The 25,160-nt window shown below is 31.7% G+C and overlaps 3 protein-coding genes and 1 pseudogene across 3 annotated transcripts; 3 read left to right on the forward strand and 1 right to left on the reverse strand.

Annotated features, from left to right (window-relative positions):
• The first annotated feature begins 2,335 nt into the window (after positions 1-2,335).
• Positions 2,336-10,755, forward strand: LOC11429754 (phosphate transporter PHO1). Its single transcript, XM_003590778.4, has 15 exons — positions 2,336-2,660; positions 4,262-4,342; positions 4,431-4,665; positions 4,994-5,324; positions 5,556-5,604; positions 7,557-7,628; positions 8,089-8,218; positions 8,646-8,766; positions 8,843-9,092; positions 9,244-9,348; positions 9,454-9,498; positions 9,613-9,765; positions 9,863-10,141; positions 10,230-10,366; positions 10,483-10,755. Exons 1-15 carry the CDS (start codon positions 2,421-2,423, stop codon positions 10,571-10,573), a joined length of 2,319 nt encoding a protein of 772 aa, XP_003590826.1. The 5' UTR covers positions 2,336-2,420; the 3' UTR covers positions 10,574-10,755.
• A 90-nt stretch (positions 10,756-10,845) lies between these two features.
• LOC11433291 (long-chain-alcohol oxidase FAO1-like) lies at positions 10,846-12,832 on the reverse strand (annotated as a pseudogene).
• A 3,574-nt stretch (positions 12,833-16,406) lies between these two features.
• Positions 16,407-18,800, forward strand: LOC11433292 (plastid-lipid-associated protein 6, chloroplastic). The gene is made up of 4 exons (XM_003590781.4): positions 16,407-16,724; positions 17,648-17,884; positions 18,119-18,245; positions 18,387-18,800. The coding sequence occupies exons 1-4, from the start codon at positions 16,473-16,475 to the stop codon at positions 18,599-18,601; spliced, it is 831 nt and encodes a 276-aa protein (XP_003590829.1). The 5' UTR covers positions 16,407-16,472; the 3' UTR covers positions 18,602-18,800.
• Positions 18,801-21,293: 2,493 nt separating this feature from the next.
• Positions 21,294-24,980, forward strand: LOC11425625 (kinesin-like protein KIN-10A). Its single transcript, XM_003590783.4, has 5 exons — positions 21,294-22,151; positions 23,026-23,181; positions 23,271-23,378; positions 23,465-23,575; positions 23,687-24,980. The coding sequence occupies exons 1-5, from the start codon at positions 21,456-21,458 to the stop codon at positions 24,878-24,880; spliced, it is 2,265 nt and encodes a 754-aa protein (XP_003590831.1). The 5' UTR covers positions 21,294-21,455; the 3' UTR covers positions 24,881-24,980.
• The last annotated feature ends 180 nt before the right edge of the window (positions 24,981-25,160 follow it).

The raw sequence follows: 25,160 nt of genomic DNA on the forward strand, positions 1-25,160 counted from the left end.
TAATAAAAAACCAAAAAAATAATAAATTTTTTATTTTATTTTTGTAATTAAAAAAAATTACAAAAACATTTTTTTAAAATTAAAAATAATTTTTAAAAACAAAAAATAAAATAAAAATTTACACATGTGTCCATTGGCTGGGTCAAAATTGTCGTGGGGGGCCAAAATTGCAACAGAATGTAAATTTAAGGGGCCTGGAAAGAGTTGTTTTTTTAGGGGGCCGAAATCACAACTTTGGGAAACTTAGGAAGCCAAAAGTATAATTAAGCTTTTTTTTTAATGACGATGTAATGTCGGAGAATGAAGTTTTCAAAGTTCATCAATTGCACATACTGATTGGACAAATTTGTAGCTCAAATGTTACTCATGATATGTGTGTTTCTTGGACAAACTCGATCTAGGGTTGATTTTCGTAACTCTTTGATTTAAGTATTTAGGCCCCGTTTGGATTGGCTTATTTTGAGCTTATATGAGCTTATCTACTCCCATAAGTCTTTTTAAAGGTGTTTGGATAAATAAATAAAAATAGTTTATCATAGTTTCATAAGCTGCTTATGCCATATTTTAATAAGCCTAAATTTTCAGCTTACCCTCCGGCTTAACAAGGAGCTTATGAATTTATGTAACCTCCTTCGATTCTCTCTGAATCCACTTTTTCAAAACATATATTTTAATTTTTTTGTTTTTGTTTTTAGAAACAAACATATATTTTAATTATAATGTTAGTTATCTTTGGCGTGCATGAGTAACAAAATTGCTATATACTTATCTTACCAAAGTAACACACATAACTAAGATTTTTATTATTTTTTTGTTACGTAACAAAATGAAACTGAATAAATAAAACAAACTTAACTTGTGTTTTTTTGGTAACAAATTGTACACTATTATCTTTGATTTTTGTGGTTCGATTCTTTGATTTTTTTGTTAAATTAAAAATATTTAAAATTTCAATAATTTCTTATGTAATGTCAGATCCAAACACTTTAATTTATGTAAGTACTTTTTAGTGTACATATCCAAACATAAATAGCTTATCAAGTATAAGAGCTTATGATGTAAGCTCTAATGTTATAAGCCCTAATGCCATAAGCATCTATATAAGCTGTTTATCCAAACAGGGCCTTAGTACTTTTACATTTTTTTCTTCTTCTTATTGGGTTGTCCCAAATTTTTCTTTTTCTTTAATCCATTTTTAACTTATATATAAAAACGACAATACTTGTATTTGTGGCAAATGATGTGTAAGAAGAAGCATATCTGTATAACAAAGTCTACTAGTATTTTAATTTGGAACTGTATTCAAATAGTTGGCTCTCGCTTCCAATTTTGTTAAGGACTAAGCCGTCTCTAATTTGCTTTCCATCTGTATCAATCAAATTTCAACTCTCTTTTTTCTCATCAACATATAATCTGTATTTCAATTTTTTAAGAATTTGAATCACGATTTTGATTATTAAATGATATGAATATATTCAAGAGATTCTTTTTTGTTGTAGATGAAGTGATAAGCATCGATCAAAATTCACATACACAATTGTGAAGTCTTACAAACTCAGGAAAAGAAAATGAACCAACTAATTTTAGTAAACACAGATGACGATTATTAATAAAAAAATATATAAGGGAAGATTAGCTTGACGAAAATGGAGAATCCATCTCAGATTCTATACCTTTAATTATATAGCATGTATGGGAAAAAAGATAAATAACTTTTTGTAAAGGTTACCATTTGACATAATATGTTGAATAAAAATACGATTAATCTCCTTTAAGCCAATTTTTTTTTTTTATAGATTCATTTTATTCAACTTCATTATATGTTGACACAAAATTTTATGGTAAATTTTTTTATAAAATAATAAAAATTATCACAAGTTTTTTTCTTTGTAACATAAATCAACACTTTTTTTTAGAGGAAATTAACACATGTTATATGAACATAGTCAAATTATTTAGTAAAACAAAATTAAAATACTAATTATATTCCAAGATTTTTTTTTGGACCAAAATAATAACTAGTGATGTACATTTTTCCACAACTAATCTACTTAGATTAATCAAATGATTGGACTTAAATAATTAATAAACTCTAGATGTAAAAGAATCGTTTGAATATACCCGAATTCAAAATCTAAACAGAACAAATATTTGATCATATTATTTTACTCTCTTTATTAATCTCTCGATCGAACTCCAAAATAATTATCAAGTCTCATTATCTTATTATAAAATAAATAAAAACATATGGTACTAGATTAATGTTCACCACACGGCTCTTACTTTCTCTATATAAAATAATCTCTATAAGATTCTATCGTATCAAATTACATCCACTTCATAATAACCTCATTCCCACTTTTCTTCTCTATATATATATATATATATACAACTCCTTCCTTCACCATATAGAAAAAGAAATGGTGAAATTCTCAAAGGAGCTAGAAGCTCAACTGATACCAGAATGGAAGGAGGCATTCGTGAATTACTGGCAGCTGAAGAAGCAGATAAAGAGAATCAAGCTCTCAAAAATTCCAAAGCAAAACCATAACCACGCCGAAGGTGGAGGTTCCATTTTCAATTCTCTTTGCTTTCATGTCAAGAAAATATCCCTCAAACTCTCACCTGAATCTGATAATGATAACACAAATATCATTAAGGTATTGTATAATTTAAGATTTTTTTTTGTATAATTTCTGGTAAGTCCAAAATGTTATGCACACGGTGAAAGCATGGTGCGGTTATTGCGTGTCTTTTAGTTTTCTATATTTTGTCACATAATGGAATTAGTGTTTCATCATTTTCATTATACTCTCTCTTTGTTAGTGCGTATCTTTTTTACTCCTTAGATTTCTTCCACGTTCATATATATAGCACTATCATACACTAAATGTGGCCTTATCCTCTAAATGAAATTTGAACCATGGTTGGCCATATAGAAACACAAATAGTAGATTCATAACTTTAAAATTGTTGAGGCTATATAACTTGATAATTCCTAGTGATGTGAAATGATATTATTTGCATCTATTATTGAAATGTAATATCTATCTATACACAATAATTTACAATGAAGGCATTTAGACAAGATCACTATGATTGTGGAGTGATTCAAGGAGGTGTGTATGTGGTAGTATTATCCATACATACGTAATTATATTGTGAGAGACTAATCTTTTATGCTATAGACTCAATTTCTTACAGCTTCAAACGTGAACAAAGAATAAACATCATTTTAATTAGCCAAGGATTATTTTCAATTCATTCACATAGCCACCAATTATTATCATTTATTTTACGCACATCAATTATTATCATAGATTTATAGTAGTTAATAATAATATGAAGTCAATATGAATTGCAAACTAAATAACAAAAACAACAAATATAGATAAATCTTTATAAATCAAGCATATATTAATAAATCATTTACAAATTTGATTGCTATGGTTGCCAAAATTAGAATATAGTATAGGTTCGTTTGTTTTCTCATTTTTTTTTGTTGCCAAATGTAAGTTTTGTTTGTCATCTTATACAAACACCACCCAATCGTACCATGTCCTCCAAGAATGAAGAAATAATTCGATTATATTTCATTGTGGTGATATACACAATAATAGAAGTCAATGAGGTGTCATCTTAATGGTAATTAGATCTAACTCTAGAGTTTGATCAATTCGCTTTACATTAAAAAAATTATCATTAACACCATTTTAATTATTGTCGAAAATTAATAACATTTTAATTAATAATAATTTCTTTTTTTTGAAGGAATTAATAATAATTTCTTATTCCCTACTTTTTTTAAAAAATGTAATATGATTATTATTTATTTAAATGATTATACATCATGTGTATATTGATTAATATTTTTATCAAGTGGGGTTAAGGCCTCTAATTAAAGTGGGTTTAGTGGCCTCCCTTTTTAAAGCCTTTTTTTTCCTTACTTTTTTTGTGGGTTTTTCAATATCTCACGAAAGCGAGCAAATTAAAATAGCTGTCTCATTTGTGATTGTCTCTCTATTAGCACCAGAAATGGTGTACATATATAATTCTAAAATAAGCAGCATAATTTTTATTTTTGAAGAGTGAGCAGCACAAAATTGAAAATAACTAAAAGTTAAAACACACAAAAATTAATGTAAATAGAACAAGTAAAAAAATAAAATAAATATGGATATTTTAAAAAAAAAATATATGAATATGGATATTTTCTGTCACAAAAAATATACTAATATGGATATTTTTCTGATTGGTGTAGGTGAGGAAAAAAACCATAAAAGGCAGCGGAGAAGAAATATACCAAACAGAGCTTGTACAATTATTTTCGGAAGAGGATGAGGTAGGCTTCATAACTTCTTGTATTTACATTTTTGGACTTACATCAATATATATATGTGTGTGTGAAATATCCTTTTTACTATTCACAGGTACGTGTGTTTTTTGCGATGCTTGATGATGAGCTAAACAAGGTGAACCAATTTTACATTAAACAAGAGAATGAATTCATTGAGAGAAGAGAAGCCTTGAACAAACAGCTTCAGATTTTGCAAGACCTAAAGCAAATTATTAATGATAGACGACGGAAAAATTATCCGCCACCGAAAGCAAATAATACAGAGACTTTCCCGCGTTCTCCAACACGGGATTCTGATTACTCATTAGGTTAGTTTTCTTTGACGAAGTTTAAATCCTTCGTAGATAGTAGTAAAATTCAATTTAATGTAACTTCTCTCTTTCTCAATCTTTTATAAAATCATCTTATATTTGTGTTTATATATATAAACTTCCAAAATTCTTTAATATATTTTTATGATATCTCTTTACTTTGATGTATATAATATGATAAGTGCTAAAAAAAATTTAGTTTTCTTGTATGAAAAGTCGTAGACTTCTTTTAATTGAGAATATATAGCTCATAAGCTAAAAAAGTCAATAGCCTTGTTTGTTTTCTATATTATTTTAAAGTATGAATGGGTTGCTTAATTTGCAGAATGTTTAGGAGATTCGGACGAAACAAATTCAGAAATTTCACATACAGAAGAGGTAATAGCAAGTTTAGAGAAAAATGGTGTAAATTTTGTGAATTCAGCAATGAGGACAAAAACAAAGAAAGGAAAACCTAGAATGGCAATGAGAATTGATGTACCAGGAACAAATGCAACTCGAGCAATTACAGCTATTACTAGCATGCTTTGGGAGGATTTAGTGAACAATCCAACAGGAGATTTCATTCACAAGAAAAAAATTCAATGTGCTGAAAAAATGATTAGAAGTGCTTTTGTGGAGCTCTATAGAGGCCTTGGCTTGCTCAAAACTTATAGGTTTTAATTTTTTTTCCTTAAGATTTAATGTTTTGTCAATATTTATTTATTTTTCACTAATCTTACTTTTCTAGGTAATTAATAATTCATGAGTAAAAATAATAATAATGTTGCATAGAATTTCTAAAAATAGCATGTGGTGTGTTTATACTTTATATGCCTTATTCTTAAAACTATAAACAACTGTTTCATAACTATGCAAATTCTAATTACATTCTCTCACTTTGGCAGCTCACTGAATATGGTAGCATTTTCCAAGATATTGAAGAAATTTGACAAGGTAAGGCCTAAAATATCACATCTTCTTTACTTTTAGCACACTATAAGTACATGTCTGCATAGGGAAACACACAGAGGGATGAGTTATTGTTTTTCATTCATTTGAGTGGATAGGGCCAAATTGGACTTGATATTGTAAATATTCTGAATATCGGTTAAAATGCTGTTAAAAAGATATATAGGTTAAAATGGGCTCCCTTTTTTTTTTTTTTTCCTAATTGATAAATACATCTAAATATGTAAAGTGTTGGTCACTAATCTCTTTGTAAAAATTTTGCTAATTAGTTATATGATCGTTTCATGACGTTGATCTCAACTCAATGTCACTAAAATAGAGATCAAACTAGTTGCTGGTAACCAGACATTGATGCAGGATCAACGTGCAATATGACATGTTATATTTATGTGTCTCATCAATTTTAAATGACATTCTATAATATCAATGATGTATTTCTAATTAAACTTAAAAAATGATGGATTATTTTGACCGGTTGTTACAATTCATAGACCAATTTGCCTATTCCATCTTTTTATTTACTAAGAGATGCAATTTTGCTATATTTGCATGAAAAATCTCCTATTCATGTATCATTTTGTTAGAGTAAAGACAAATAAAAGGAAGCAAGTTAAGTTTATTTGTCCTTTTATCACACTATTCATGAAAACTACTCTACTCGTATGATGGTTGTTAAATTCTTAACATCTATATCCATAATTGAGAAAACTATACCTAATTTCCAAATTAAGTCGCCTATACTTGAGAGACGCAAATACAGATAATTAACTAATTAAATTAAAGAACGTAACAAACTAATCAATGTTTTCCCTTTCCCATTCCCCTTTTTGAGTGATAAAGTCATATTTTGTATTTAAATAGCAGTTTGCTTTATATACAGTTCTTGTATATAAAATTTAATTAAGCATTGGTGCATATATTTAGTTAATTTTAAATAATAATGGGGAGGAGTACAGCTATTGACACGGTTTATATTTTTGCTTAATATATACTTTAATCTATATTGGGGTGAGTCATGACATGAGTCTATGAGAAAAGTAACTTTTTTAAGATAATACTGATGACCATATTCATAGAAAGCTTAGATTTCAATGCTTACAAGCTAATGCGTGCCAAGAAGCTTTTATCCCATTTATACAAATATATTATGGAATTATTAAATTTTTTAGGCATGGTGCTTGTGCTTTTCTTGTATATATAGCATGCCCATTTCAATTTTTGTGTGTCTTAAAGCTATAATAATTATTCAATTACATTTTAAAGAAGAACCAAACTCTAGATTTATACTTTTACAGAATTAGACCTAATTTGGTTTTGTCATAAACCCTTCAATTTTTATCTTAAATGAATGAGATAGTAATCTAGAGTTTGATATGACTTTCTAGTTAATTATTGTTAAATCAGAATTCGGATTACTCAGATACTTTCAATTAAGTCAACTTTAACTAAAGTTTATTGATTATCATTGAGCCCAATCATTAGATTGTTAGTCTTAATTATTCGCAAGGGCTTGACCCCTTACCCGACAGAAGAAAGCCTAAATTATTCAAGTAAAGAAAACTTTTATTATCGATGTTCGATACAAGTTCAATTGAACATTGACTATCATATAGTATTGACGCTTCAACTAAGCAATGAACGACTATATTAGCTTGTGTGCCAATAAAACTAACCCGTAGTTTGGACAATATTTCGTTACAAATGGATAAAGTAAACTATAACTCAGTTTATTACTAGCTTCCCTTACACCTGATAATTATTTAATTTGTGAAAATAATAATCACACATGCATGCATTGACTATTTTTGTTCATTTGCTTGGCATTGATAGTTTATTTCTATAACTAACTTTTATTAAGTTAGCATCTCTAATTTTTGCAAGTTTGAACATTACTTCCAATAATATGAACTAAATCATATTGCCATGTAATCAAGCAGGTGTCTTGCCAAAAAGCTTCTTCAAGTTATTTAAAAGAAGTGAAGAAATCCCATTTCGTTAGTTCTGATAAGGTATATCCGAATATTCCCTTCAATATTTTCAAAGCTGCATGGGGTAAAGAAAAAGTGAAGACAAATAATATGGCAATCATTATAATCACAAAAATGTTTTAGATAATCGCAACATCCGGTTAATCACGTGCAAAAATATGGTTGGTCAAACTCACGTCGAAAAATAATTCATATAGTCGAATTAACCATATTTTTTACGGCGGATTAAATTTACCGAACATTTTGTCGTTAAAATGAATTAATCATATACTCAATTAAATTTAGCATGGTTTAAAATGTGATTAATCAAGTGTTATTCGGGTGTAAAAAAAATGTGGGTATTCATGTATCATTATAGTTTTAATAACCTTTTGGTTTTGGTCTTCACAAATTCTTAACAATGTGCATAATGGGTTCTATTATATGATAATCTAATATGTTGCTATGGTTATATATAATACTTGTTAATTTATATTATTAGGTTCTTAGACAAATGGACGAAGTGGAATCCATATTCACAAAGCACTTCGCCAACAATGACAGGAAAAAGGCAATGAAGTTTTTAAGACCCCAACAACATAAAGATTCTCATATGGTCACTTTTCTTGTCGGTAATTTAATGCTTCTCTCTTTGTCTCTCCTTAATTAAGGGCACTTTTGATTCAGTAACATTAGTATAGTGTTTTATTTTATACATAACGACAACACCCTCAATTCAACTTGCAATGCAATATATGAGGTGCACACTACATGTACCATACCAACACTATAAGTCTATGACATATAGGCCAAGTAAAATTTTGCTGCACTACTAGGCAACCATGAAGCACTAAGACAAATATCAGATACGACACGTTGGCACCGATATTAATTTAAGAACATAAATATGATTGAAGGTAACTAACTACATGTGTGTTGGTGTTATCTCGGACATCAAACACGTCTTTAATTTGAAGAGTCGATGACACATAGTTCTATAATGGCAAGTAGCCACTAACTAAATAATATCTAACCTATGTATTTTAATTTCCTTTGCAGGGTTGTCTACAGGTTGTTTTGTTTCATTGTTTTGTGTATACGCAATTTTGGCTCATTTGTGCGCCATATTCTCTCCTAGCAATGAGTCAGCTTATATGCAAAATGTCTATCCTGTTTTCAGGTACAAAAATCAGTTTGAAATGAACTTTAGTAGATTACATCATAAATGTGATAATGCTTACATTGATTTTGTGCAGTGTGTTTGCATTGCTAAGCCTGCACTTATTTATGTATGGATGTAATCTATATATGTGGAAGAGAACAAGAATCAATTACAACTTCATTTTTGAATTCTCCCCAAGGACATCACTTAAGCATAGAGATGCATTTTTGATATGCACTACCTTAATGACAACTGTGGTTGCAGCAATGGTTATGCACCTTCTTTTAAGGGCTGCAGGATTTTCTCCTAGCCAAATTGATGCACTTCCTGGAATATTACTTCTGGTTAGTATAATGACTTATATATTTTGATTTTTGAATAAATAAGCTAGATTTAGGTTGCTTGAAAATAAATAATTTATCATATCATCCCTAGTATTTATCTTTTAGAGCATTTTTGGACACATTTGTGCTAACTATGAACTGCAATTTTCAGTCTTTTATAGCTCTGCTCATTTGTCCATTCGACCTTTTTTATCGCCCAACCCGCTACTGTTTCATCCGTGTCATTCGCAACATAATCTGCTCACCATTTTATAAGGTAAACTTGAACTTCAATTATCTTCTAACAAGTTGGATACATTGTAATAACACAGAAAATTGAGCTTAGCATTATTAGTTTCATTTTAATTTGTCATTTCAACAGGTTCTGCTAGTAGACTTTTTTATGGCTGATCAACTAACTAGCCAGGTGATTATATTTGTTCACATGAGTTGATTTTTTTTTGGGGTCATTTTTCACCTATACTTTATTATTCATCCTAGTTATTAATATTAAATTTTATGTTATGGTTGATGAATACAGATTCCATTGCTAAGGCATTTGGAAACTACTAGTTGTAACCTATTGGCTAAAGTTTTTAAAACTCACCACCCTGAGACTTGTCACTCTGGAAGGCTATATATGGAAATAACTTATATCATATCCTTTATGCCATATTATTGGCGTGCTATGCAAGTAAGCATCTTCAAGATTCAGAAAATGTTACATTGCTAATTAAACTTTTTTATGTTACTGACTAATAGTACACATGCTTGTTGAATTTTGTTACAAGTGTGCGAGACGGTGGTTTGATGACAGTGATGTGAACCACTTAGCTAACATGGGAAAGTATGTTTCGGCGATGGTAGCAGCGGGGGCGAGAGTAACATACAGCAGACAAAGTGATCACCTGTGGTTTGCAATAGTCTTAATCACTTCTGTAGTAGCAACAACTTATCAACTGTATTGGGATTTTATCAAGGATTGGGGATTTTTAAATCCCAACTCCAGAAATCCATGGCTTAGAGATGATTTGGTGTTAAAGAAAAAAAGCATATACTATATGTCTATTGTAAGTTCTCTATCTCTTAATGGTCTGAATGAATATAATATAAAACAGTTATAAGTTTTTAATATCAGAGAGTGATGTTGGATTGCAGGCCTTAAACATTGTTTTGAGGGTGACATGGGTTGAGACTATCATGCATTTCAAAGTCGGACATGTTCAATCGCGACTACTAGAATTTTTGTTGGCTGCACTTGAAGTTATTCGAAGAGGGCACTGGAATTTCTACAGGTGCATTTTATTATCATCTTAAAACCTTTTAGATTCTTAGAGATTGGTCCTTAAAATTTGTTAAATAGTGAACAAAATCACAGAATGACTCAAGAAATTTGTTATTTTCTCATCAGGTTGGAAAATGAGCATCTGAATAATGTCGGCCATTACCGAGCAGTGAAGACAGTTCCGTTACCATTTCGAGAGACAGATTCTGACTATTAAGAATTCCATTCCTATAACATGTGTTATCATCTATTTCTGTTATGTTAAACTAGTTTCAGCTATTACAGGCTTGATTCTATTTGATCTATTGTAAAATGTAATCAACAAGGAAAGAAATAAGTGTCAATTGAACTAGTTGAATGAGAACAAATCAGAGAATATACCACATTTTTTTCCTAATATGTTTCTGGTGTAAATGACTAACATAATGGAAAATCAAGAATGTTAACTCAAAAAAGGGAAAACCACCATAATGATAATCATCACTTATTCACTGCTTTACAATTCAAAGTTACAAACAACTATTAAATTAAAGGATGCTTTTAGCACCAATCAACTACCCCAGAAGATATAATTGTTTGAAAGAGAGAACAAAGAAACAATAAACTCTATTTCATTCTCAGAATCAGTGCAATTCTCTTGGCAACACAATATGCAATAGACTGAATAGTTATCATGGGATTGATACCTATGGCAGTTGGAAACAAACTTGCATCACACACAAATAGTCCTTCAGCTTCCCAATTCTGTCCATTTTCATCAACCGTGCCTTCCTTATCAGTGATTCCTATCCTACAACTCCCCATCTGGTGAGCAGATGCATACATATTCCAAGTTTCTTGATGTGACATTGGTCCTTCTGCTGCGTAAACCGATTCCACGAACTTATTCAATTCCATTTCATTAGTTCCACTACAAACAATTCTCTGTCCATCACTTCTGTGAGTACCTACCTCAACTGCTCCAGCTGCTATAAGTATCCTCAGCGCCCGCTGAAGTCCGTGCTTCATGTTCTCTTTGTCGAATTCTTCATCTAACTCATAGTTTATCCTACCCTCGCTCTTCACCTCTCCACAGCCTTTGTCCTGAATAATTGTGATGAAATGAACAGTCCTCGAATATCTTAGCATTCTTTCTTTGAAGTCGAATCCGGATTCCCAAGGAATCATGGTAGAAAATGCGCCTGGTCCTAGTGATGGAGTTTCAATTATAGCTCTTACTTTAGAGTCATCATCTGATAGCACTTTGTGTACAGAAGTTATTATTCCTCCCTCATAGCTTTTACCCTTGAGATCAGACATTGTGTCTGGAAAATGTCCCCACGTCATTAGCACCGGATGAAGATGAAGGTGTCGGCCGATATTCTTATTCTTTAATCCACTAGAGATCATTAAAGGTGGCGTGGAAAGTGCTCCACATGATGAGATTGTTGCTTTGGCCTCAACTTGAATTTTCTATGTGATGTTTTCTGTTAAAACATTTGCCATAACTCCTAAACATTTCTTTCTTCTCACACATCCTTCCTTGTTATTCTCCAAAATAAACTTTTCAGCTTTGCATCTTGTTAGTATTACAGCACCGTGTTCCACAGCATCGACAAGCCATGTAACATCGGTCCCTTGTTTTGTTTATCTCCTTTTGTACAACCATAGTTACAAGAACCACAGTAATGATGCTCTGATGAATTTCTCGGCACATAATCGACTTGAAGACCAAGTTCGTTACAACCTTTTCGGAGAACTTGATTCTGAAGTCCTTCAACCACACAAGTATCAGTTACACTGATCCTCTCACACACTGTGTCCATAGCATAAAGATATTCCTGGCTTGAAAAGAGTGGGAGATTATGATTCTCTGACCAATCTGTTAGCACATAATCCGGTGTTTTAATCGATGCTGACCAATTAACAGCAGAACCACCACCAATTGTTGAACCTGCTAGAAGAACTATTTTTCCATCCGATGTTGCAAAAGTTCCTCCTTGTTCATAAAGCTCATTCAAAGAGGAACCTTCTAGAAGAAAAATCTCTTGGAGTAAAATAGTTACCCTTTTCAAGAACAAGTACTTTGAGGCCTGAACTTGCAAGAACAGCAGCTGCAACTCCTCCACCGCAACCGGAACCGACAATTACCACATCACATTTCACTTTGAGGATGTTGCTATTAGCATCTATATCAATTTCAAGACCTTTATTGGAAAGAGATTGTGCCAGACTCAAATCATCCTCATTCATAGCTTCCACTATTCCCTTTTCAAGAGGCCTCTCTTTTTGAATATTACTTGTGCTCTCATCATTGTCAACATGATAACCAATGGCTTCCCATGCTTGGTTTTCACCATTCTCATCATACTGCATGCATACAAGTAATGTGAATATTCCATCACAAACACAATAAAAAGAAATAAAGGACACTTTTTATCTAAACCTTTAATGTCACATTGAAAATACAAGCAGGCAATCACACAAGATCACCATTGAGAAGAAAAACAAGCAAAGCAAGGAAGAAAAAACTGTTTTGACAAAGAGTGGAAAAAATAGAAATCTTGCTTTGTTGCAAATTCTTCCAGAATATGTTTGGTCCCTACCATATGATTATGAGTTTTATAAGACAATATCTTTTTGATCTAAAGCCAAAATATGTTAAAAAAGACTATTCAGATAATATGATTCATTATTGTCCTCCTGCATATGATTCATGATTCATTATTGTTCTCCTATATTCACAGACTAAACATCATTATTGCTTTGTTGTGTTCTACAACCTTTCAACAGAGAATTCACTCTTTTGCTTCAACCTTTCAACCAAAAATATCATTATTCTGCTCCAATCTTTAAATCCTCATTCATCACAAAGTAAATCAATACTCTATTGTAACCTTCAAACTCACATTCAAAGTATAAGCAAACAAAAACATAAGCTCACCAAGAAAGAAGAAAAGCAAGCCAAGATTTGAGGTATTCATAGGAGCAAGAGATTCAAAAATCACAAAATCACATATTTTGGGTTGAAAACCATCCATATTTGTGTTTTTCATTACTCAACAACATGCAAGCATCCATCCCTTCTCTTTCTTCTTCCTTGTGGAATTTGAAATTCCACAACGATGGCAACATTAATTCCATCCTCTTTCCGAGATGATCGTTTCCTAAATTTTGAGCCTTTTAATACATGATTTTTGAAATTAACATGTTGAGGATCTCATCCTCCAACTACTTATCAAATATACTATAACTAGAATGATTAAATTATAGTAATGATTAACTTTTTTTTTGGTTACATAGTAATGATTAACTTAATTGTTCAGTTATATTTTTTCCGTTGGTTTTTACTACTTTTTTAATTGTTCAGTTTTATCTTTTTCTATCAAAGTTTGCTTGTCTTTGACATGTTTATGATTCTTGTTTCATATTTGTTTAATGGGTTAAATATGTTTTTGATCCCTATAAATATGTCAACTTTTCGTTTTAGTCCCTCTAAAATTTTCTTTTAACTTTTAGTCCCTATAAAATTTTCAATCACTACTTTTGGTCCCTATTTTTAATTTAATTTTTGTATTTTTTAATGAAATTGTGCAGAAATGTGTCAAATATTCTAAAAACAATTCCTAAAAAAATTTTAGATTTTTTTAACAAAACACAAATTAAATATGAATTTTTAACCATAAACAATATAAAAATTCATATTAAATTCATATTTTGTTAAAAAATTCTTAATTTTTTTTGGAGTCATTCTTATAATATTTTGAATTTTTCTGAAAAATTTTATTAAATAATATGAATTCTACATATAAGTTTAATTTAAAAGAGGGATCAAAAATGAAGATTGAAAACTTTATAGGGACTAAAAGTTGAAGAAAATTTTTAGAGGGACTAAAATGAAAAGTTGACATATTTATAGGGACCAAAAACATATTTAACCCTTGTTTAATTTATTAGCTTTGCAGAATAGAAATCATTATTGTTTTGTTGCAATCTCTGATACTCTGTATAGACTATTCTGACATAGTGTGTGTGCAAAATAGGAATTATTATTGTTCTATTGTATTCTACTAAAAAAAGTTACTCTTTTGCTACAACAACCTTCGAAAAAACACTTTGGGTCTGTTTGGTTAACCCCAAAAAAGAGCTTTTAGCTTTTAGCTTATAGCTTATAAGCTTGTTTGATAAAAAAAGCTCTGTTTGGTAACACTTTTTCACCATGAGCTTATAGCTTATTTCACGAGCTTATAAGCTATTTTTCAGAAGCTATTCCAAGTAGCGTTTGAGCTTATAGTTTATAGCTTCTCACTTTTTCTTCCAATTTTACCCTTATTATTTCATTTAAATTGTATTTTTATCCATTATAATTTTTATAATAAGTTACGTAATAAAGACTACTATCCCTTTATTCCAATTTTTGTATATATATCAGCTGACCTTTTTTTTTTTTTTTGAAAAAATATATACCTTCGTTTTTTTTTTTACGAAACAAAATACTATTATTTTATTAGTGTTACTTTTTTTTTTTGAGGTAAGTGTTATTTTCTTTATTCTCTGTTATTAGTATTACTCTATTAGTGCTACCTTTTTTTTTGTTTTTGAGGTAAATGTTATTTTTTTTTATAAAGTGGAAACACTTAAATGATAATAAATATAAGATAAAATTTTAGTGAATAAAATTTAATTTAATTTATAATACATAGGATATATTAAATTAATAAATTTAAAGTATTTTTTTAAAGAAAAATTAGTTTACAAAATTACAAATACTTAAATTAATGATATAATTTTTATTATAAATTAAGAATACCCTTTGTGTCATTTTACATTTATCAGCTAGTTGAACCGCTATTTTTACCAAACACTTCAGTTAACTTATCAGCTATAAGCTATCAGCTATCTTATCAGTTATCCGTTATTTTTATCAAACTGAACCTTTTTTCTGCAACCTTCAAACTAACATTTTAAACAAAATAAATTAACACTATTCTTCAACCTTTAAACACACATTCAAAATACAAGCAAACAGTCACACAACATCACTACTGAGAAGAAAACAAGCAATGCATTAGAAAAAAAAATTTGACAAAGAGTGGAATGAATCATTATGACAGAATGTGAACATAAAATGAATCATTATGTTCTATTGCATTCTACTAAAACAAATTCACACTTCTGCTGCAATCTTACAACAAAATAACCATTTTTCTGCTGCAATCTTCAAAGTCACATTTGAGACAAAATAAATCAATACTCTTCTATAAACTTGAAACCCACATTCTAAACACAAAAAATCACCATTGGGAAGAAAAACAAACAAAGCTTAGAAAAAATTATTTTGACATCAAGTGGACATAAAACATAATAGTACATAATATGAATTATTATTGTTAGGTTGCATGCTACTAAAAAAAATTACTCTTGTCATTCCAAAAAATTCACTCTTCTGCTGCAACCTTTTAGACTCACATTCAAGGCAAAATAAATTATACCCATCTGCAACCTTCAAACCCACATTCTAAATACAATCAGACAAACAAAAAAGCTAACCACTGAGAAGAAAAACAAGGAAAACTATGAAAAAATCTATTTTGACACAGTGTGCATGATACATGACACAGTTGACCTTATTATATATACCAATACATAATTTTGAGTTTAAATATTTGAATAATATATTAGAAAAAATTATGAAAATTTGTTATTTTGAAAATACTCATCAAGACGAATCTAATGACATCTTATATGAAATTATTTATTTTTGTATATTAGTAGAAAAATATAGTCAAAGTAAATTAGATCAAAATTACACATTTTTAAATGAATCATCTATTGCGAGACGGATGGAGTACGAAAAGAAAAAAGCAACAGTATCTTCTTAAAAGAGAGAGTATCTTGTTATAATGAAAAAGGCATCTAACAAGGCATGCATGTCGACAGAGGTTGACTAAATGAAAGACCAAAATCCTGGTTGGAGATAGCAAAACGTGGCACATTATTAAGTACGCGTGTGAATGAATGAACACAGAACACTCTCAACACTTTAACTCTTTCTTGTCTTGTCTTTTTCTTCTTCTACTATAACACAACACAGTAATCTCTCATTTTTTCCAAAAATCTCTTCCACACTTTTTTTCATGGCTTCCCTCAATCTCCTTCTTCACCCCTCAACTTCTCTCTCTCACCCCCTACTACCATTTTCTTCTTCATGTTCTTGTTTCTTTCCAAGAACCAACAGCATCAATGTTCTTACTCCAAAGGGTAAACATATCAAGCCTTCATCCCTTATTGTAAAAGCTGCTGCTGAAGCTGATATTTCAATCTCTGGCTCTATTCCAATTCCTTCTAATCCTTTTGATTCTACTTCCCCCTTGAAGTTCAATCTTCTGGTCAGTTTTTTTTCTTTCTTTTTTTCATTAGCTTAGCTTCTTTGGATGTTGATTTTTCTTAGCTTTTATTACACTTGTGTATGATTGCATAATAGAAATTGGGAAAATGATTGGGGAAGTAGTAATAGATTACTGCCTTTGCAAAAGGAAAATATGTAGGTATAGGTCACAGTCACATGTTGAATTTATGTATTTGAAGTTCTTTGTTATATCATACACATGTTAAAAAAAACTAAACAGTTCTAGGGGAATCTTTTGTGATTTTATGTAAGGTTTCTGATAGTTTTAGCCTTAGCAATTGGAAGCATTATTAGGGATAAACAACTTGAGGGCCAATTTGGATTACCTTATTTGAGCTTATCTGCTAACACAAGCACTTGTTACACTATTTGGGATAACATATGACATGTTCATAAGATCTCGAGGATAACTTATGAAAACAGCTTATAGATTATATGAAAACAGTTTGACTGTATTTTATCTTTTGTTTTAGAAATAGCTTATTCATAAGCGCTTATGCTCTAAGCTGCAAAATAAGCTGTTTATCCAAACAGGGCAAGCGCTTGTAGTATAAACACTTGTATTATAAGCGCTTATGTATAAGTTATTTCTTTAACAAAAGTTATATTATAAGCGCTTATGTATAATTTATCATAAGCTATAAATTGTTTTCATTAGCTGTCATGGAGAGCTTATGGGTATAAGCTGAAAACAAGTGCTTATGTTACAAAATCCTTACACAAATAAGTCAATCCAAGCAAATCCTTACACAACCACATAAGGCAATTGCCTGATATAGCACATTGATTTGGATTTTGGAATGGTGGTAAACTTATTTGTGATTTACAAAATGCTTTTATTGTTTTTTGTTTGTTATTTTATTTTCCCGAAACTCAATTCTCATGTTTGATTTGGTAATGCAGAGTGCTGTTTCTGGGTTAAATAGAGGTCTTGCAGCAAGTGAAGAAGACCTACAAAAGGCAGACGCTGCGGCTAAGGAACTTGAAGATGCTGGAGGGTTAGTAGACCTCACAGATAACCTTGATAGGTTGCAAGGAAGATGGAAACTTATATATAGCAGCGCGTTCTCCTCCCGTACTCTAGGTGGGAGCCGTCCTGGACCTCCCATAGGAAGGCTCCTTCCTATAACTCTTGGACAGGTCTGCTACTACGAACCTCATATAATGACGTAATATTTGTGCTAATTTCTTAACCATCTTTCCTGGAAGAAATATATGATTTTTGACTGGCAGTTGCGGCTGAGAAACTTGTTAGATTATCACAAATTATGTTTTAGTCTGATTCTGGTCCTATGTGTGTGCTTTGATCTTCAAAACCGCTGTTCAATAATATGTTTATCAAATGTTTAACAACTGTTTTGCTTTTGCTATTAGGTTTTTCAACGAATTGACATCTTAAGCAAGGATTTTGATAATATAGTGGATCTTCAGTTGGGTGCTCCATGGCCTCTACCACCCCTTGAAGTAACTGCCACATTAGCTCACAAATTTGAGCTCGTAGGTTAGTTTTATGCTTTCTACTTCATATACATGGTAGCTTTTGCATGATTTTTTTTCTTCTTCTATTTGCAAGATATCAAAATTGTAGTATTGTACCATCTTGAGACTGCCTCTTTATTTTGTATGGTTTGTGATGATTCAGGATCGTCGAAGATCAAGATAATATTTGAGAAAACCACAGTGAAGACAACTGGGACTTTTTCACAGTTGCCGCCTCTAGATTTGCCTCAAATTCCAGATGCATTGAGGCCACAATCTAATAGAGGAAGTGGTGATTTTGAAGTTACATATCTTGACGCGGATACTCGCGTCACCAGAGGAGATAGAGGCGAGCTAAGGGTCTTTGTGATTGCATAAGTGACAATGCTTTTTATGATAGTATTGTCTTGCTAAATGTTGTTCAATATTGTAACATTGATATAGCCAACCCACACTATGGAGCTCCTAGGGTTTTTTGTTTAAGTGTAACATATTTAACCTTAAAGGAATATTTGTTTATAGATAATTACATATGGTTGATAATATACACCCTTGAGATAACTCCTTTTCAGTTTTAGTCTCCAGTTACTTTGAAATTAAGTTCTATTTTGAGATAACACAGTCATTGGTGTGTCTTCACTTTGATATCAAATGCTATGTTGTTAATAGCATCAGAACTGCTTTATTTGATTGAAGGTTACAAATGCAGTTTACGCCAAAAATTATCTCAACCTCTCTTTCTGGACAAACTAGCTTTTATCTATCTTGGTAATGCATGAATTTTCAAGTATAATATTTTAAATTGAAGAGTAAATTAAGTTCTATAATAAAATGATATTTATAAGAACATGGATTGTGTGATGCACATTGAAGAGTTACCATTCCTGCATAAAGATCATGACGATTCTGAGAAGTGTCTACACAAAACTGCTACATAATATTATTATGTTATTGTTAATTAGTAAGTTAGGAGCCAGTTACTCAATTAGTTGGTATAATTAAGTTATATAAATAGGACTATTGAGTACATGATTATATAAACTCTAACTGTCATGCTAATGTCAATTTTTAACATTATCCACCATGAATCTGAACACACATTTAGTGTAAATACATCAGTTTGCTTATTGGAAGTTAAAAATAATTTTGCTTGCTAGTCTCAGTTTCACACTTTGACTAGTAGTGAAAAGTAGTTTTTGTGTTAGGTTTATATTATCTTTTTTTTTTTTTGTTGAAACAAGGTTTATATTAACTTCTAGAGTAGAAAAATCAAAATATAAATCATTTGCTTAAAGTAAATTAAATAAAAAATAATTTTCACTCAAAATGAATTTCATCAAGGACAAAACTTGGAAATAGTTCTATAGCTATCGACACACAATAACTAGTTTCAGCATTTAACTTTTTTCAAACAAAAAAAGAAATTAGTTGCATTATTAACAATTTTTTAGTCAAAGCAATGAATACTCTTCTCCGTGTATTGGAGCGTGACAAGCTGCTATGGCATAGGAATCTGCTGAAAGTAAAATTAGTTGCATGGAAAACCGGTGGCATTTAATCTAATTAATGACAACAAGAATAAAAAAACTTGTTAAACCGGGTTGGCTCTTGAACCGGCCGAGTCATCAATTTTCAACAGATCTTACCGGTTTGCATCGATCTAAATGCATAACCAATCTAATGATTGGCTTGACCCAGTATATCCACTGGTTCTCGATCGGATCGGCTCGACTAGTCGGTTCGAACCAGTTTTTAAAACTATGTTTATCACCCAAAAAAAAATATCAAGGAACAAATGGAGTAATATTTTGGTTTGTACAAATAAAATTGTCATTAAGAAAAAACTGAGATTATTATATGTACTTGTTTACACCAAAAGTAATTACCATATTAGCTGACATCGAGAGATAGATAATTAAGTGTTAGACAAGTATCCTCCCAACTAATGGATCGATAGGCGAAGACAACTGAGTGAGGGAGAGATGATTCTTTATCAAGTATGTTGACCAAGAACATGAGTCTGAAGAGTCTCAGGACCAAGAACATGAGTCTGAAGAGTCTCAGGATTTGTCAAAGCTTGATAGAACTAGACAATGAAGCTCTAGACGCTCGCTACATGTTTATACCACAACTAACCACAATGAGTGATGAGCAAGCGAGCACGTTTGAGGGAAGGTTGCTCACTAAGGACCTTTCCAACGGATCATGCTGGGAAGGAGAAAGATGATAGTCGAATGTGGGGCACCACGAACCCCTCAACGAGGAAAACCAACGCACTACCACGAAATTAGTTGAGTGAGGCTAGACACTATAGGCCACGTCTTTTTGTCCGGTAGAAATCGATTTACTCTATACTACTCATTATGTACATTGAAAGGATATTTCAAGGGGCGTCTCAATGAAAATGTGGGCGCTGCTCTAATACTGAAATGGATCGCTAATAAAAAAACTAGAGGTTATTTAAACAAATAATTAGAATATTTTTTTGCTTCTACAAAATACAATTAGAAATTTTCTGTTGTCAATTAAAATCACAAGTTAACAATAAGCATTATTTTAATTTTAGTTTGTTTTGTTGAATATTTTGTTGTTGTTTGTGGATGTGCAAACTAAGCCTATCTTGTCAATTTACTTTGTTATATTTGTTTCTCAAATATAATTAGATGCACGTGTAAAAAAGTGTTTATACTTAGGACGTATACTAATTCAGTCTAAATTTTTGGGATTTACTTTTCATATATTGATGGTGTAAAACTTTTTTACGCATGTATAATGTATTCAATCAATTTTATTTTAAAATTGTTAAGAAAGAAAAGAAATTGATAGAAATATAGAACATTGAATAAGATTTATTTTTTGGTTACATAAACAAGTATATGCACGAGAAAGAAAGAAAAAATTACCATTGAAAAGAAAAACTTCTTCTTTTTTTTTTTTTTGAGGGAGAAAAGAAAAACTTCTAAAATAGTGTAATTGTGAAAATATTAAAATTTCCTCACTCATTAAAACTTTTGGAATGACATATAGACCGTTAGAGACTGTAACGGCTATATTTTTGTTAAACTTCAAAACCCTCTTTTTTCACCATAACTCTCTCTACTTTCTCTTTCTCTATCATCATCTTCTTCTTCTTCATCTTCAATCTTTTCTCTCAACTGGGTCACTGATTCAACACAAAAGATTCAATCTTTCTTCCATTTCATTTCTGGGTTTTACTTCAAAATTCACATTCATGGCACCCACACCTTCTTCTTCTTCCAAGCAAATCCACACAACCCATTTGATAACTCCACGTTCAAAGCATCGTCTTAATTTCAATGGCGTCAAACCAGCACCTACACCACCACATCCACACCCATCACCCCATCCAAATTTCAACAACAAAGATTCTCCCCCTGAACACCCAATTGAAGTTATTGCGAGAATTCGTGACTACCCGGATCGAAAAGACAAGCCTTTATCTGTTTTACAAGCAAGTTCTAATTCTAGATCTATAAGGGTGAAGGCTGATTTTGGTTATAGAGATTTTACTCTTGATGGGGTGTCTGTTTCTGAGGAAGAAGAATTGGACTTGTTCTACAAGAAATTTGTGGAATCAAGGATTAATGGTGTGAAATTGGGGGATAAATGTACTATTATGATGTATGGACCAACTGGTTCTGGTAAGAGTCATACGATGTTTGGGTGTTCGAAGCAGGCGGGGATTGTGTATAGGGCTTTGAGGGATATTCTTGGAGATGGGGATACAGATTCTGAGGGTAGTGATGGTGATTCTTCTAAAGGGTTTTGTCTCGGGGTGAGGACTTTTGTTCAGGTTACTGTTTTGGAGATTTATAATGAGGAGATTTATGATCTTTTGTCCACTAATGGAGGTGGTGGTGGAGGTGGAGGGTTTGGATTTGGTTGGTCTAAGAGCAATGCTTCAAAGGTAATAATATATAGTACATGTTACATAACATAACATGTTGGTTTCAGCATTTGATCTGTTTTATGTTTTGTTATTTTTGCTTCAAATGTGTTTAGTCTGTTGTTGTACATTTTAGGTTTTTGTTCTTCAGATCATATGATTCTGGAATTTGGCATTAGGATTGTTATTTGACTCCGTTTCGCTATATGCTCACAAAATTTGTATGTTTTAGTTATTTTCATAATTTGTACAAATTTGGTAGGTTAGTTTTACTGTTTGTATGGTTCAGTTTGCTTTGGATGAAAAAAAATAATTATCTGGACTAGTTATTATTCAAATCCATATTAAACATCAGATGTTAGTTTTGAAAGTGTTAACCGAACCATTTTCTTTTTAACTAATTGTATTGTATGTGCTGAACAATTGGATAGTGCCACTTTCTTACTTGTGTACTCTATAGGTTTTGTTCTTCTGATCATATCTAGGATTTAGCGTTACAGTTGTTATTTGGCTCAGTTTCACTATATGCTTATGAAGTTTGCATGTTTTACTTCTTATGTTCCGGTAAACCAAAAAGTCAGATGAGTTTGGAAATCGAAACAACTTATGTTCAAAATTTGTACACATTTGGTTGGTTAAATTTGCTCTTTCTTTAGCTCAGTTGGTTCAGGATAAGAAAAGCTTACTTGGGCATATTAATATTGAAAATCAGATGTTAGTTTGAAGTGTTAACTGAACCATAGTATTGAAAAGCTTACTTTGGCTAGTTATTCATACTAATATTGAAAATCAGATGTTAGTTTAAGGTGTTAACTGAACCATATCCTTTTTAATTAATTGAGTGAGCTGAACACTTGATGGTGCCACTTTCTTATTTCTTCAATTTGACTGGTAGGTCAAACTTGAAGTGATGGGAAAAAAGGCTAAGAATGCAACCTATATCTCTGGAAATGAAGCAGGAAAGATCTCAAAAGAAATTCAGAAAGTGGAGAAGCGAAGGATTGTTAAAAGCACACTTTGTAATGACAGGAGTTCCAGAAGTCACTGCATGGTATAGTTGATTTTGTGGAAGGTGGTTCTTGTAAAGTTTATTAAGTTTCATTGATTGGTAACTGATGACTTGTTTTCGATTCTGACCAGGTAATACTTGATGTCCCAACTGTGGGAGGACGGCTAATGCTTGTCGACATGGCAGGATCAGAAAATATTGAACAAGCTGGTCAAACTGGATTTGAGGCAAAAATGCAGGTTATTATATTTCTGCCATATCGATTCTCTTTTTTTAATCTTGCAGGTTCTCTATGGATTATATAACACTGTTGATGAATTTACAGACTGCAAAAATTAATCAAGGAAATATAGCATTGAAGAGAGTGGTCGAGTCTATTGCAAATGGTGATTCACATGTGCCTTTTAGAGACAGCAAACTTACCATGCTTCTGCAGGTAATCAGCTAATTGTTGTTTTCTAGTTGAGTTAATTGTTTGATCCCGATCCGTGTTATTCCAAGTTAGTTCTTATGATGCTGAGTACTTTTTCTATTTTCCCTTTTTAAGGATTCATTTGAAGATGATAAGTCAAAAATTCTAATGATACTATGTGCAAGTCCGGATCCTAAGGAGATCCACAAGACAATCTCTACACTAGAATATGGAGCCAAAGCAAAATGTATAGTTCGTGGTCCTCATACCCCGGTTAAGGAGGAGGACTCTTCTTCTACTGTCATTTTGGGATCAAGAATTGCTGCAATGGATGAATTTATCATGAAGCTACAAATGGAAAACAAGCTAAGAGAGAAAGAGCGAAACGAAGCGCACAAAAAGCTCATGAAGAAAGAGGAAGAAATTGCTGCTTTAAGAACTAAAGTGGAAACAGCTCCTGCAAGCGAGGAGGAGATTAACCTTAAGGTAAACGAACGAACCCGCCATCTGAGACAGGAGTTGGAAAAGAAATTGGAAGAGTGTCAAAGAATGACCAATGAGTTTGTTGAGTTGGAGAGAAAGAGAATGGAAGAAAGGATATTGCAGCAGCAGGAGGAAGTTGAAATTCTGAGGAAGAGACTGGAAGAAATTGAGTTGCAGCTGTGCAGTTCTTCAAAGCAAGAGCGTAAGGATGAAAACGAGTCAAAAGAAATGGAGCCGAATGGGTTCATGAGAAAACTGCTTAGCGTTTACAAAAGCACGGATGATCTTGGAATGGTGAAATCGATGGATTTGGACATGGATGATCAAGAACCATTCCTTGCGCGCGAAGTTATTGTCGGCATGCAAGGCATTTCACCAAACCAACCTTGTCCAAATACTTTGAAAAATGGAGTACAAGAAGATGCTTATGTTTGTGCACCAAACTTTGGTCAAAAAGCATGTCTAAGTACAGTATATGAAGAAGAAGGAGAAGAAGAAGCAGAGCAGGATCATGATAAAGTGGAAGAAGATGAGGAAGTGGAGAAAGAGGTGATAGAGGAAAAGAGGGTATGTAGTGTTGTTAACAAAAGTCCGAAGATAGAGGATTATACTGGAGCGGACAAGGAAAATAATGGTTCCAATAGGCTGCTGAGAATTCACAACATATTTACTCTCTGTGGAAACCAAAGGGAACTCTCCCAATATGGAACACCAATCCCTACAAAAAAGAGGTCTGATGAAAGTTTTGATTTCAAATGCTCTCCTGTGAAATCAAGTGAGAAGAAGGATTCTGTTTTAAGAGTGTCCAACAAGGAGAACTTGGAAGCATATGTTATTGGAAATTAGCTTCAATTTATATGTACTGAAGCATGAAAAAAGCTGTATAATATGTGATTGGAGGATGTGTTTCTTCCTATGAAATACTACTATTTCATTTTGTGTTGAATTTGTTCAGTATTTTTTTTTTTAAAGTGGAGTTTGCTCTATATTTGATAATGAATGAATGATCTATATAAATGTATTCTCTGTCTGCTTTGTTTCCATTCCATACTGAGTAAATACCCTCTTCCCTTTTGGCACTTGCATTAATCCAAATCCTTTGCTTTATCGTAATTCCAGAAAAGTA

This window comes from Medicago truncatula, chromosome 1 (genome assembly GCF_003473485.1).
Source record: "Medicago truncatula cultivar Jemalong A17 chromosome 1, MtrunA17r5.0-ANR, whole genome shotgun sequence".
Classification (NCBI taxonomy): domain Eukaryota; kingdom Viridiplantae; phylum Streptophyta; class Magnoliopsida; order Fabales; family Fabaceae; genus Medicago; species Medicago truncatula.

Excerpts from the sequence above, each read along its gene's own strand:
- LOC11429754 (XM_003590778.4), top strand. The coding sequence starts at position 2,421 with ATGGTGAAATTCTCAAAGGAGCTAGAAGCTCAACTGATACCAGAATGG. Across the intron at positions 5,605-7,556 it reads TATTGAAGAAATTTGACAAG|GTGTCTTGCCAAAAAGCTTC; the intron begins GTAAGGCCTAAA and ends GTAATCAAGCAG. Across the intron at positions 10,142-10,229 it reads GCATATACTATATGTCTATT|GCCTTAAACATTGTTTTGAG; the intron begins GTAAGTTCTCTA and ends GTTGGATTGCAG.
- LOC11433292 (XM_003590781.4), top strand. The coding sequence starts at position 16,473 with ATGGCTTCCCTCAATCTCCTTCTTCACCCCTCAACTTCTCTCTCTCAC. Across the intron at positions 16,725-17,647 it reads CCTTGAAGTTCAATCTTCTG|AGTGCTGTTTCTGGGTTAAA; the intron begins GTCAGTTTTTTT and ends TTGGTAATGCAG. Across the intron at positions 17,885-18,118 it reads TTCCTATAACTCTTGGACAG|GTTTTTCAACGAATTGACAT; the intron begins GTCTGCTACTAC and ends TTTTGCTATTAG.
- LOC11425625 (XM_003590783.4), top strand. The coding sequence starts at position 21,456 with ATGGCACCCACACCTTCTTCTTCTTCCAAGCAAATCCACACAACCCAT. Across the intron at positions 22,152-23,025 it reads CTAAGAGCAATGCTTCAAAG|GTCAAACTTGAAGTGATGGG; the intron begins GTAATAATATAT and ends TTTGACTGGTAG. Across the intron at positions 23,576-23,686 it reads AACTTACCATGCTTCTGCAG|GATTCATTTGAAGATGATAA; the intron begins GTAATCAGCTAA and ends TCCCTTTTTAAG.